This window comes from Callorhinchus milii, unplaced genomic scaffold (genome assembly GCF_018977255.1).
Source record: "Callorhinchus milii isolate IMCB2004 unplaced genomic scaffold, IMCB_Cmil_1.0 Scaffold50, whole genome shotgun sequence".
Taxonomy (NCBI): Eukaryota; Metazoa; Chordata; class Chondrichthyes; order Chimaeriformes; family Callorhinchidae; genus Callorhinchus; species Callorhinchus milii.
The window spans coordinates 220,430-232,809 of NW_024704791.1; the positions used below are offsets into that span (position 1 = coordinate 220,430).

At 42.4% G+C, this 12,380-nt stretch overlaps 1 protein-coding gene across 5 annotated transcripts in view; it reads left to right on the top strand.

The window, feature by feature from the left end:
* Positions 1-12,380, top strand: part of LOC103175056 (liprin-beta-2) — a 65,149-nt gene that overhangs the window by 50,248 nt on the left and 2,521 nt on the right. For 4 of the 5 annotated variants that reach the window (XM_007887799.2, XM_007887802.2, XM_007887798.2 and 1 more), the window contains 15 exons: positions 81-145; positions 878-943; positions 1,103-1,163; positions 1,539-1,577; positions 2,132-2,300; positions 3,905-4,046; positions 4,392-4,520; positions 4,698-4,848; positions 5,388-5,499; positions 6,323-6,411; positions 7,098-7,220; positions 7,538-7,663; positions 8,452-8,640; positions 9,019-9,198; positions 11,996-12,061. In XM_007887799.2, the coding sequence (XP_007885990.2) occupies positions 81-145; positions 878-943; positions 1,103-1,163; positions 1,539-1,577; positions 2,132-2,300; positions 3,905-4,046; positions 4,392-4,520; positions 4,698-4,848; positions 5,388-5,499; positions 6,323-6,411; positions 7,098-7,220; positions 7,538-7,663; positions 8,452-8,640; positions 9,019-9,198; positions 11,996-12,061 (1,707 nt within the window). The remainder of the gene's footprint in view (positions 1-80; positions 146-877; positions 944-1,102; positions 1,164-1,538; positions 1,578-2,131; positions 2,301-3,904; positions 4,047-4,391; positions 4,521-4,697; positions 4,849-5,387; positions 5,500-6,322; positions 6,412-7,097; positions 7,221-7,537; positions 7,664-8,451; positions 8,641-9,018; positions 9,199-11,995; positions 12,062-12,380) is intronic. The other variant, XM_007887800.2, reaches the window with a different exon arrangement.

Consider the following 12,380-nt stretch of genomic DNA (forward strand, 5'->3'; position numbering starts at 1 on the left):
TTGAAATAGTTAGTGATCACAAATATACTTCCAGAGTTTTCGCAAATGTTCTGCAACAATCTCTTCCATTCCTGATACAGATCTCGCCTCCCATTCCCTCACCATCTGTAGACAGACTGACGTCACCGGTCGAATTTGAAACGAGGTAAGATCTGCAAATGAAATTGTCCATTTGGGGTTCTGAATAAATGAGCCTGCAGTGAACTCATCAAAAGCAACTCACACAAACAGTGCACCATCGGGCTGTTCCTTAATGCTAATAAAGAGCAGCCGGTCACTAATGTTGTCACAGTTAATCTAATAAACAAGAGGCAAATGTATGGAAAAACAATTAGTCTCTGACTGCTTCTCTGTAGGTTTGGGTAGTAGATCAATTGCCGTTTGATCCTTTGATACAAACTAATTGCTTAAACTGTTATCCTGACTGTACACAGTAGGACCGTGTGATTGAACATAAGAACATGAGAATTTGTTAGACGAAAGAAGACCAAGGTCCATCCGGGTTTGCCTTCCACCATCCTGGCAGTCTCTTGCACACATCACTACTAAGTAATAGTTCCAACCTCTTGGATTCAACAAAAACAAGCTTACATTTGTATAGTGCCTTCACGTCAGGAGGACGTCCCCAGGCACTGTACAATCAGTGTTTCAGACCCGAGCTGCAGCTCAGGATCGGAGAGGGTGGAGGGCGAGGGGAGATGGAAGGTGATCAAAGGCACAGTTGAAGAGGAGGATCTTGAAATGGGTCTTAAAGCAGGCAAGAGAGGGGATGAGGCAGAGGGACTGCGGGATGGAGTTCCAGAGGGTGGGGGCAGAGTGGTTGACCCGTCTCCTCAATGCTAGATTCAATTTCTGTGTCTTTTTTTCTAAATTTTAGAAACGTCCAACTTGATCCTGAAAAGAACCTTTCTCCATATGGAGACAAACCTTCAAACAGACACTGGTGAGTGGAGGGAAAAGTAAATCTGTAAATAAAGTAACCAAGGTCAATATTTTGCTTTATTATTCCACAGCATCTTTTAGGTAACAAAAACATTATTAGCTAATGATTTAAGAGAGTTGGTTGTTGTGTGTCTTACACTATCTGCTCTTAATTTTACAGGTTACAGCAGAGACAAATGTCATCCAGTCTGGAGGAATTAACAAGTGAGAGGGTTGAAAAGGTTAGACTTACTGGATAGTTGATGACATTGGAAAGTTAGTTCCACATTGCCCTGAAGGAGAACCAGGTGACATTTTTGTTCAAACCTCCAATCAAATTGACCGGCCTAGAGCAGACGCCATGACCCGAATGGCATACGTCTGCGCTGTAAATATCTGAAACCCCCACCATCACCACCCAACCCCACTAAGTGTTGTCTTTAACCTCAATCTTAGAATGTTTTGCAATAATTGATGTCATTTGCATTGTCTTATTGCTCTGTTGTGTGGATAGTTTTGTGTACTAACATCATGTCAATATTAATTTCCGCCCTCCATCTCCCCCTGCTGATCTGTGCTGGTTGTACGTTCTCTTATCCATTCCCGCAATTCAACAGGATTCAGCCTGGGAATCAAAAGAACCCATACAGACAGAGGTATTAACTTTCACTTGTTTTAACCTCTAACCAACTCCACACTCTTCCTGTAGTATCCGAGTCTGAACATTGTACGTTCTGAATAAAAATGTCTTTGTAAGCGTGGGGGCTCTTCAGCTTTGAGAAGAGATGTCTGTGAGGGGCCCTTATTGAGGTGTATGTAACTTTGAATGGGATTGACAAAGTAAACCCAGAACATTATTTGAGGATGCACCAAGGAAAGCCATAAGAAAAGCAAATGGGTTTAGAGAGCCAGTGCTCTGAGAGTTGGGGGGGAATCACAGTTGTGCGTTGGACACTGACATTCACCCACCAAAATATCCAAAACACAGGGAGAAGGCAGACCAGCCTGAGTTTAAACCTCCAACCGGTGCCATAATTGTTATATTAAATATAAAAGTCAACTTCCAATCTGTTGGGTTCCTGCCACCATCACTGCTGCACGTCAGCATAATCGTAGCGGCTTCAGTTTTTTTTGTACAAACGTTTAGTCAGCCTTTAATACTAATTTTCTTGCCCTACTTTCCACTTCCTCCCTCCCCCTCTCTCATCAGAGCAAAGCTTACCTGGACAACAACAAGTACCAAACCTTACCAGGAAAGCTCTCACAGTCTAACCACCACAGAGATGCTGAACACAGTCTGCAGAGACACTTGGCATCTCCTGTGCAGAATACAATGACAGCTGTGACCGAGGACTGGGACAACAGCATTCCTAACCTCAGTATGTACCCAGCCGGCTTTACCTTTAATCTCATGTTGATCGTTCGATGCTGTTTTTTGATCCAAAGTCCTTTCGTAACACGAAAATGTAAAAGTATTACGGCACTAAATTGTACTTTTGTCTTAACGTTTTTCTCTATCCAGGGGAAGTAGTTTGAGTATGAGCACTGCGTCTCTCTCTAATGCTGTCCACTCCAAGCTGATGATTCTATTGGTCGTTGGAGATAATTTGCCATTGAAAATGCATTAAAATATGACAAATGAATATTTGTCGGACTTGGGCTGTTGCCCCAGGTCAAGGGATCTGAATCTCAAGTTGCATGTTAAGTTTTAGGGTTTAGAGAAAATCAGAATGTTCTGTGTAAATCATTGTACAAATTGGTCTGTCAACAGAATATTAGATCAAAAAGCTCTCACTCACCCAACTTACTGATTTGTTCAGGGTTGCTGCTTAGTGCAGACCGAGATTCAAACCTGTAATTTCCTCTTTACACACGTAATTGCACATGGTTAGCACAGCCAGCAAGTTAGGCGGACGTCCTTGGCACCCGACTAACCCTCTCTCGGCTTTTACTCTACTTGAATTCCGAACTTTCCCTTGTGATTATCGTTGGCTTCACCTTGCTGGGTTAGTGCATGGGTTGTGCTGCTTACGTTTGTTTTGCCATCTTTAATTCTATCTTCCTGCTGGAATTCTTCCTCCTTTGCCTCTTCACACGGGCTTTACTGCTTTTCGGAATGGCTGAAGATCGCATCCGGAGTGCCAGCGCTCCAGCTTTAGGTATAGTACTACGTAAACCCTTAATCCTTGCTGGAGGGAGTGTGCGGGTCTCCTCAGCCTTGGTTCGGTGGGCTCAGACGATTGTGGGTTCAAGCCCCACGTCGAGACTACTGACTGAGCTCACTTGGCTGATGTTCCCATGCAGTGCTAGAGAGGGGTTGGATGGGGGTGAGCGCTGTATTGTCGGATGAGACGTAAAAATCGGGTCCGGTCTGTGCCTGATTAGGGTGAAAAAATTCCATGACGCTATTGGAAAAGACAAGGATGTTTCTCCCATTGTCCAAGCCAACAATCTACCACCTAAAATTGGTCATTCATTCCCTTGTGAGGCATTGCTGTGCATAGATGGGCTGCATCGTTTGCCTACAAAGTACACAGTCACTTCACCTGACAGTAAATCCTGTGAATTGCCTTGAGATGTCCTCACGACGTGAAACACACACTATAAAATAAAAGGATTATTATTTATTTGGACCACGTGTTGAAAGCAAAATCACATCAATAAGTGAAGGAAGAGAAATCTTTTTGGATTAAATGGGTCAACGGTTTGTGGGTATCAAATGAAGCTGCTGCTTTGGAAAATGATGAAGTAAAACTAAAGCACGAGCTGATTATCTGAGAAATCAATTCAATTTATCCAATAAAGCATGGAAGTGAAGAGCCAGGAATGAGCTGGTCACGAATGATCTTAACAGCTGAGCTGTTTCTATATAAAAACATATATATATATTTCTGTACTCAGTATATCTATCTACTGTTCTCCTGCTTACAGTACCTGGGAGCTAAAGGTCTCTATTTCATTCATTCAATCTGTTAATCTTTAGGAGAGACTGAGCGCAGTGTTGACTCCACGTTTAGTTCACCTGAACTGTCACCAATGTCCACGACGACCGAGACAGATCATTTCCCGGCAGCTTTACCAGAAAACAGGAAGAATACTAAAGGTCTGAAGAAGTTCCTGGGAAAGTGAGTTACTTTGAACTGCATAAGATAACCGCATTTTGTTTTCTTTAACAGTCGGACGAGTAGGGAGTGAGGAGTTTCATCTCTTCCCAAGACTGATCTGTGGATGAAGTTCATTGAGAAATTAAGTATTAACAGAGCAGTGAACCGAATGGGTGTAGAAGTCTTTGAGGGACACAAACGTGTTGGATTACTGTGACCCAAGATCTCTTCCGTACCCAAACCAGCATCATAAATTGATGTGTTTGTGCATCGTAGCTGTAGATTTGTCTTCTCCTGCTAAGTATTCCTGTGGTGGTCTTTGGTGCAAGATAAACTTAATTTCTTTTTACCCAACTTTCACCCCAGAATCAGGAGAACTCATTCGTCTACACTTGCTGAGGAGGAAGAGGGACCCACAGAGTTCAGGAGAGGTGGGCTTCGAGCCACCGCTGGGCCCTGCCTGGCACGATCTACAGACACCTCGGGTTACAAAGGGTGAGAACAATTAATAACAACAATAAGAAAACTAGTTAATAATAATAATCATCATAATAGCAATAATGGTTTAATCATTTCAAGCAAAAAGCAGCAAGTCCTGATATTAAATACACAAAAGAGATTATTGTGTTGGTGCCGACAGCTAAAGAACGTCCAATTCTATTTGCCTTTCAGTGACCCTAAAGTGCCCTTTGCCCAGTGGACCACTGAGCAGGTGTGCAGTTGGCTACAGGACTGTGGGCTTGGCCAGTATGCCGCCCTGGCCAGGCAGTGGGTCACCTCTGGACAGACCCTGTTATCGGCAACGCCTCAGGAACTGGAGAAGGTACAAGGTCACCACGTCCTCTCTCGCTCGCGGCAGGACAGAAGGGTGGCGTTAGACTGAGCGCTCCGACATGCCGTACAGCTTGAAGCTATATAAGTGTGACGTGCTCATCAAATGCTAGACGTGACATTCATGATGTTTATTAACATAAATTTTGTTGGCTTTTCGGGCAATTTTACAGGGGGCGATTTCTCCCCCCACCTGTGAGAAGCTCCACAGATCTCTATTTCTACCCACTTTATTTTCCTTCCTCATCTTGTATTCCCTCCGCTGCTGCTTAATGAAGGTTTGGGTCAGCCAGTAAAATTAGCCCAAGAATTGAGTAATAAGCGAGAGTAGAAAAGGAAGCCATTGCCGAATTTCCAAATGTGCCAAAGGTCAAACTCAGTGTCACAAATCAATCCCACTCCCCCTACACAAAGCTTTGGCGATCAATCCAATGCTAGCATTTCTAGCTTGGGTTTGTTGGCAGTTGTTAAGTGCGCTGTTACAGTGTGTGAGACTGAGCGCTGTGTGACTGGGTTTCCTTGTCATGGCAGGAGTTGGGAATCAAACACTCACTACATAGGAAGAAGATCCAGCTGGTCCAGAAGACAATTGGTACCAAACAGGACGAGAACCCAGGAAAGCTGGACCACATCTGGGTAACGCGTACGTACTGTGAACTGATGATAAATGCTGCCTTGTACTGAGTCTGAGCTCAAACTGAAGTGTTGTATCTGACTGAACCGGCACAAAGGGCCGTCTGTACTGTCACATCGCAACTGAATCCATGATATTCTGAGATGTAGAGGAGAGCAATGTGAATTAATTCCTGTATCCTGTCTCCCAACGGATCGAATGCAAGGTCCGCCCATAAATCCCTCCACGCCCGCCACCTCTTTATCTCTGCCACCTTCTCCTACACCACTCTGCTGCTCACCCCCTTTGATTGGCCAACTCAGGCCGGCTGTGTGTATCCCTGGCCCTTGAATGCCACCGTTGGCAGCCGAGCTTCCACATTCTAATCTCTGGAACCTTAACCCCCCGGTCTCTTCATCAGTCTTTAAATCCCACCTATATGAAAAAATCTGTTCAACTATCCTGTTGTCACCACATTTCGTGTTCAGCATCCGACCTCACCCTTGTGAAGCACTCCAAACTACACAGTCACTACACTTTACAGTACAACAACAACAAAATTACATTTATAGAGTGCCTTTTACATTGGGAGGATGTCCCAAAGCGCTGATAGTATATTCTGTGAAGCGCCTTGAGACGTCCTCCCAATGTGAAGGGCACTGTATCAAATGCGAGGCTTATTATAGAGAGTTGGTCCAGTTTACCTGTCCCTCTAGTCCCTCTCTCAAATTGCGTGATCAGAGGATGAATGGATCAGTGCAAAACAAAAAGCTGTAGCATTGCTTGGAGGATCTGGTCCCTTCAAAGTCTTCCTTCCTTATTGCCTTGTGTGTTGTTGTGTTGTGCTGTGCAGGCTGGCTGGATGACATTGGCTTACCTCAATACAAGGACCAGTTCAATGAAGCCCGAGTGGATGGACGGATGCTCCAGTATCTAACTGTGGTAAGGCATCTGGCCGGCGAACATTATTTTGTGAAACATTTTTGTTGTTTGAAATTTTTAACACTCTGCTCGACTCAACTCAACTCTAAATTGGAGCAAGAAATCCAGGAATTTGCTCAGGATCTGGTATTCGCTGTTGTACGTGATGGTGCAGACTTGATGTACTGCGAGTGCTGTGTTGAGTAATGATGTCCCACTTGATGTGCTGGTATCCAATGAGAGTTACAGGTAGCTGTTTTGATTCTGCTAAATCTACATGTTACATACATCAGAGGATGTGGGTAATAAAGCTAATATCTTTGGATACAAGAGGAGGACGGGTCTGCAGGGTTATGGAGAAAGGGCTGGGAAGTGGGACTGACATTAATTGCTCTATTCAAAGAGCCGGCACAGACTCGATGGGCCGAAAGGCCTTTTTTTGTGCTGTATGATTCTATCATTCTATGATTCTATGATTCTAAGTACCCAGCAATGATGGACTGAAATTCAGATAATAATTACACAGACCCACACCCATGTTTGTGGAGGGCCCGGGGAGAGAAAGAGAGAGGAACAGGTGCCAGCAAATATAAGGGGAGATCAAACTCCATTCAGATTAGCATATTCAAGCTCAATTCCGTGGCCTCTGGTTACTAACGTCTGAGCAACATGAGCGAGCTTCTAATCCATTACCACTGTCTTTTCAGAACGACCTCTTGTTTTTGAAAGTCACCAGTCAGCTCCATCACCTGAGCATCAAGTGTGCCATCCACGTACTGCACGTCAACAAGTTCAACCCCAACTGTCTGAGGCGCAGGCCTGCTGACGAGGTGAAGATTCTCTGTTTATACCTGTTGGATGGGCCTTGAACCAGATTAATTAGCTTTACATTTAGAAGGTGTCTGGGAGTTTGGATGGACGGTTGATGATGGTGCACGAAACAAGGGTGGCTTGAAATCTTTGAGATGTACAGAATGGTGGTGTGGGGGGAACAGAGTAAACAAAATCATATTAATATGTATTTGCACATATATTTATTATGAAGTTGTTAGAAAGTTACAGGGTATATTAAATTCACCTTCTTATGTTGAGATGAATTACAATGAGACGACTAAAGTCATGATGAGCTTGTTTTCTTTCCAATCAGAGCAAAGTCTCCCCTTCCGATGTGGCCCAGTGGTCAAACCACCGGGTAATGGAGTGGCTACGGTCAGTGGATCTAGCTGAGTACGCCCCTAACCTTCGGGGGAGTGGGGTACATGGAGGACTTGCTGTAAGTACGGATGGGATAGGAACATCGCACAGTAGTGGTTGGGGATCCAACACTAAATAGAATTCAAATAGAATAAATATGTCTTGTTCAAGGAGATCTCAAAGGTTTAGAATATTTCTGCAGCTACATAAGTCATCATTATTCACGATGTTTCACTTAAAGTCATTCACTAATGTGAATGAAGTCCACCTTAGCCACTTAGCCAGGTGTCAGCTTGTCTCTGTTGGTCGCACACTCACCTCTGAGTCAGAGGTGGAGTCCTGTAGCTCAGTGGTTAGAGCACTCGCTTTGCAAGTGAGAGACCTGAGTTCAATTCCAGGCAGAGGGCGAAACCTTGGCAGTTTCCTTACTCCACACAGAGTAATAATAATCCTCCAAAAAAAAATAATAATTGGTCATTTTAATCTACGACTGTTTGTGGGACATTGCTGTGCGCAATTGGCTGCCGCGTTCGCCCACAAATATACAGTCAATTCACTTTACAGTGTGTTCTGTGAAGCGCTTGGGACGTCCTCCGACGTGAAAAGCGCTATATCAAATGCAAGGATTATTATTATTATTATTATTATTATTATTATATAGAAGGTTGTGGCTTGAAGCCCTAAGTTAACACTTTGAACTCGCAGTCTAGGTGGACAGTGGGGGGAGAGAGAACGCTGCTTTGTTGGAGGTACCATCCTTTGAATGAGATGTAAAACCTTGGTTCCGCCTGCCTGTTCAGGAAGATATTAACAAATGCAAAGACTCATTTATTATTAACTATTTTTTCTGCTCTTTTTCTGCTATAGGTATTAGAGCCTCGCTTTAATTCCGAAACCTTGGCTCTGCTCCTGAATATCCCCCCTCAGAAAACCTTGTTGCGTCGCCACCTCACCACTCACTTTAACCTGTTAATTGGACCAGAAGCTCAGCATGAAAAGAGGGAGATACTGGAGTCGAGCAGTTACACACCACTGAACACCACAGCCAAAGTCAGGGTAGGTACAGGAAACACACGCGGTGTATTGGTACAGTAGTTGGACAGAAGAGGCACCTTCACTGTTGCAAGTAGACTTTTCTGTCATATCTAAAGATGGATGCTTAAGATCCCTAGGTACAACTTGAAAAGAGAAGGGAGTGTTTCCTGGAGTCCTGACCAACAATCTTCCCTCATTCACCTCATGGCTGTTGATGGTACATTGCCTGCCACAAATTGGCTTCCACGTTCGTCTACAAAAAACCCCCACTACACTTTACAGTAGATCCCGCTTAGCGCTTTGAGACGTCCTCCCGACATGAAAGGCGCTATATCAAATATAACTATCATTTATGAATAATATTCATCTTTTGTGTTTCTTTTCAATCATCATTTCTAGCCAAAGAAACTTGGGTTTTCACATTTCGGAAATCTAAGAAAAAAGAAGCTGGATGAGTGCACGGATTATATTTGTCCCTTGGACACGATTCACGTGACATCGAACGGTTCTCAGAAGAGCTACGCGGGGTACAGAGGCAAAAAGGCTGTAGTGGACAGAGAGCTGAACAAGCTGGAGCAGGTGGGCAATAAAAGCTGATCACCTTCATCCACACAAGCCCTAGGAGATCAGGCTTGTAAATAACTCTACATTCACATGGCATTCTGAAGCATGGGACAGCTGTGTTCATTAAGGACGTACTAACGTACTAATGGCATTCTGGAAGACCGCAAGAGGACATCATAATACTTTCACAAAACATAACCCGTATTAAATACCAAACCTGCATTGAACTTTTCCATCACCTTGAGGTCAACTAAAAACCCTGCCATTTCAACTGTCGATACTTTGTCGAGATGTAAAGAGCAATGCAAAGTTTTATTGTGGTGCAGATGTAACCCTCTCCTTTTCCAACCCATTTCCATTTCACTCTAAATGTTAATCGTTGCTGAGTCTTCTCTTTGTACAAAATCAACAGAAATATATATAGATCTATATTTTTGGACCCAGTATAACAATGATGGTTTTCAGAATATAAATGAGGAGTCAAATTGAGGTCTGTACAGAAAGAAAGAAAAATGTTTTAATATTTGCACGGTATGTTTTATATTTATAATTCTGTATTTGAGATGACGCACGCTTTTGAAAAATGACACTAAATACAGTGATGTGAAATTGGGACATGCTATGTGTCGACGGAGAAATAACACATAGCTATTTTATTGAAAGAGAAATGTAAGTTTCCAATATGGTAGAATTAGCCACCAGTTCATAATTGGGTGCTACATATTTATACATCTTGTACCCTCTGTATTCCACTATTAATCTTGAACTATAATTCATAATCCATGTGCCGTTTTGTTTTTTTATTACTTTCTGTTCATTCTGTTTATTATTGGTGATTCTTAACTGACCTACAGTAAGGTTTTATTTCTGTGAAGCAGAGGTGATATTTTCTGCGTTTTTTTAAAAAAAAGGGGAAACAGACAAAGTCATCTACAAAAACTTCAGTCCAAACTGCGATTGTTGTTAAAGGGCTAGTTCAGTGCGTCAATGGAAAGCTTACAGAATTTGCTTCTTCTCTGCTTTGTACTGTTCGTATATATTTCTTTTGAAACAGAGACTCTGTACACCTTTCCATTTCTTTGAAACCTACTTGAACTGAATCCTGATTCAGTTTTGAGGCACGGAACCCGAATAGGAGAAGTCTCTCTCTGAAACCGGTTCCCATTGTGCCGTTACCTGTGACATTGAATTCCAAAGATTAATGCCAGTCTTTGTGCTGGTACTTCTCTTCCTCCCCCCCCTCGCCTCCCGCCCCCCACTCACCCACCATCTAACAATTGCACATGAAGAGCAACGCAAGTCCATTGAGTGGTGTGTTCTTAAAGTAAGTTACGCTAAGTGTCAAGTAGCCCCAATCGTTGCTCTTCGTTTTTTTTAAAAAAAGAAACTGACGTCATTATTTTTTAGCAAAATGTACATAACTGGTACCTTCGTGGGAGTGGGGGGAGAATTGAAATATTATTTACACTTCAGTTAAAAAAAAACTTTTTAATAAGGAACAGGTAAGATCTGTCTTAAGTTGTTTTTACAAAAATTATGAATAAAAAAGTTTTCACTGAATAAAAAAACGTGTGATTTTCCTTAAGAGTTTGGGATTGGTAAATTGGCCAGAAAATGTTTTGTATATATAATTGTCAATTATTTTCAAATTATATAAAATACACAAAATACAGTCACTGCACTTTACAGTATATCCTGTGAAACTCTTTGAGATGTCTTGACGATGTGATAATGCACTATATCAAATGTAAGGTTTTGAAGTCAACTAAAATATAGTAACTCTCAACTTTGGTCTAGTATTTGGGTTACACACACCCACACACTACTGAAAGAATAAAATAATAAAATGTAGGCGTAGGTAATAGATTCCAGGCAGTGTTTTGAATTGTAAAGCAGCTTTTAATACGATTCATAATATAACCCTTGCATTTGATATTGCGCTTTTATCACATTGTTGAGATGCCTCGAAGCGCTTATTAACTAATTCCCTAATGGATAATTTAGCATTTCATACATAGTACAAAATTTTGGTTATCAAAGCGGTTATTGCCCACGAAACACAGTCACTGAGTTAGAAAGTTATATTGTTTGAACCCAACTCTTATTCCCCCCACCACGCACGCAAATGATTCTTGCAGTATTTTTAGTCCTTTCACACGGTTTAGTTTTGAGCATTCTGAATCGCTGTCCACTTGGCAGATTGCAGCTCACTTCCTTCTCAATTGGAACAAGTGACCTCACATTCCTAAAGAGTTGGCTGACAACCTCCCGGAGATCAGATCAGGAAATATTCCCTGCTCCGAACAGAGCAGGGTTTGTGAACTGGATATAACTCGATCAGTGCCTTATCAACTGAAGTTTGGAGCCACATATCGAGCAGGAAATAAAGTTAATAAAATAACCATTCAATCACCTTGGGATGTCCTCCCGAAGTGAAAGGCTTGATAAAAATGTAAATTTGTCTTGTGAGAAACTTTTTTTTCCAACCTGGAGATGTTTCTGAATTACAGTGCAAATAGTCTGAATGTTACAGGATCACACTTTGTAACGCTTATTCAAGAGTTCTCGTGCAACTAAATATTTTTGGTGCAATAAATCCGTGCTGTGGTAAAGCCCGGCAAGAATTGGTGATAGGAACAAATAAGTCTGCTGAGAGCAATTTGCTTGGCTGAGCGGCTGCTTCTGGGGAGATGTGACATTGAGCAGGACTGAGAGATAGCTCAGGGGTACGCAAGGCAGCGGCTGCTTTTGGTTTGGGATCTGTGCTGCAGGCGTGTGAGGTTTGACGAGGCCGATGCTTGTCTTTTTACAGATGGAGGATTCGGAGAGGGCAGTGCAGCAGATTGGAGCTTTGTCAGAGAGTATCAACAATCTAACTGTGAGTACAGGGCTTTCTGTTCACACCTGAACATCTAGAAGATGTGATAAAGCACTATATGAAATGCAAAGATTATTGTTATTTCACTGGAAAATATTCTGGCCTTCAGTGGGAAATGGTAAGTAAATCTGGCATTTGGTCATTATTATTGGATCCTCACATGACTCAGTTCACGTGGACACTGTTCAATTAATCCTTTTAACACTGAAGCACAAAGTTAATACGAGAATGCTAAGAATTAGAAAATGTTCTGTGTGTGTATGTGTGTGTTGGCAATATTTGTTGTCCCCATTAGGAAATAATTTTGCAAATAAATTCT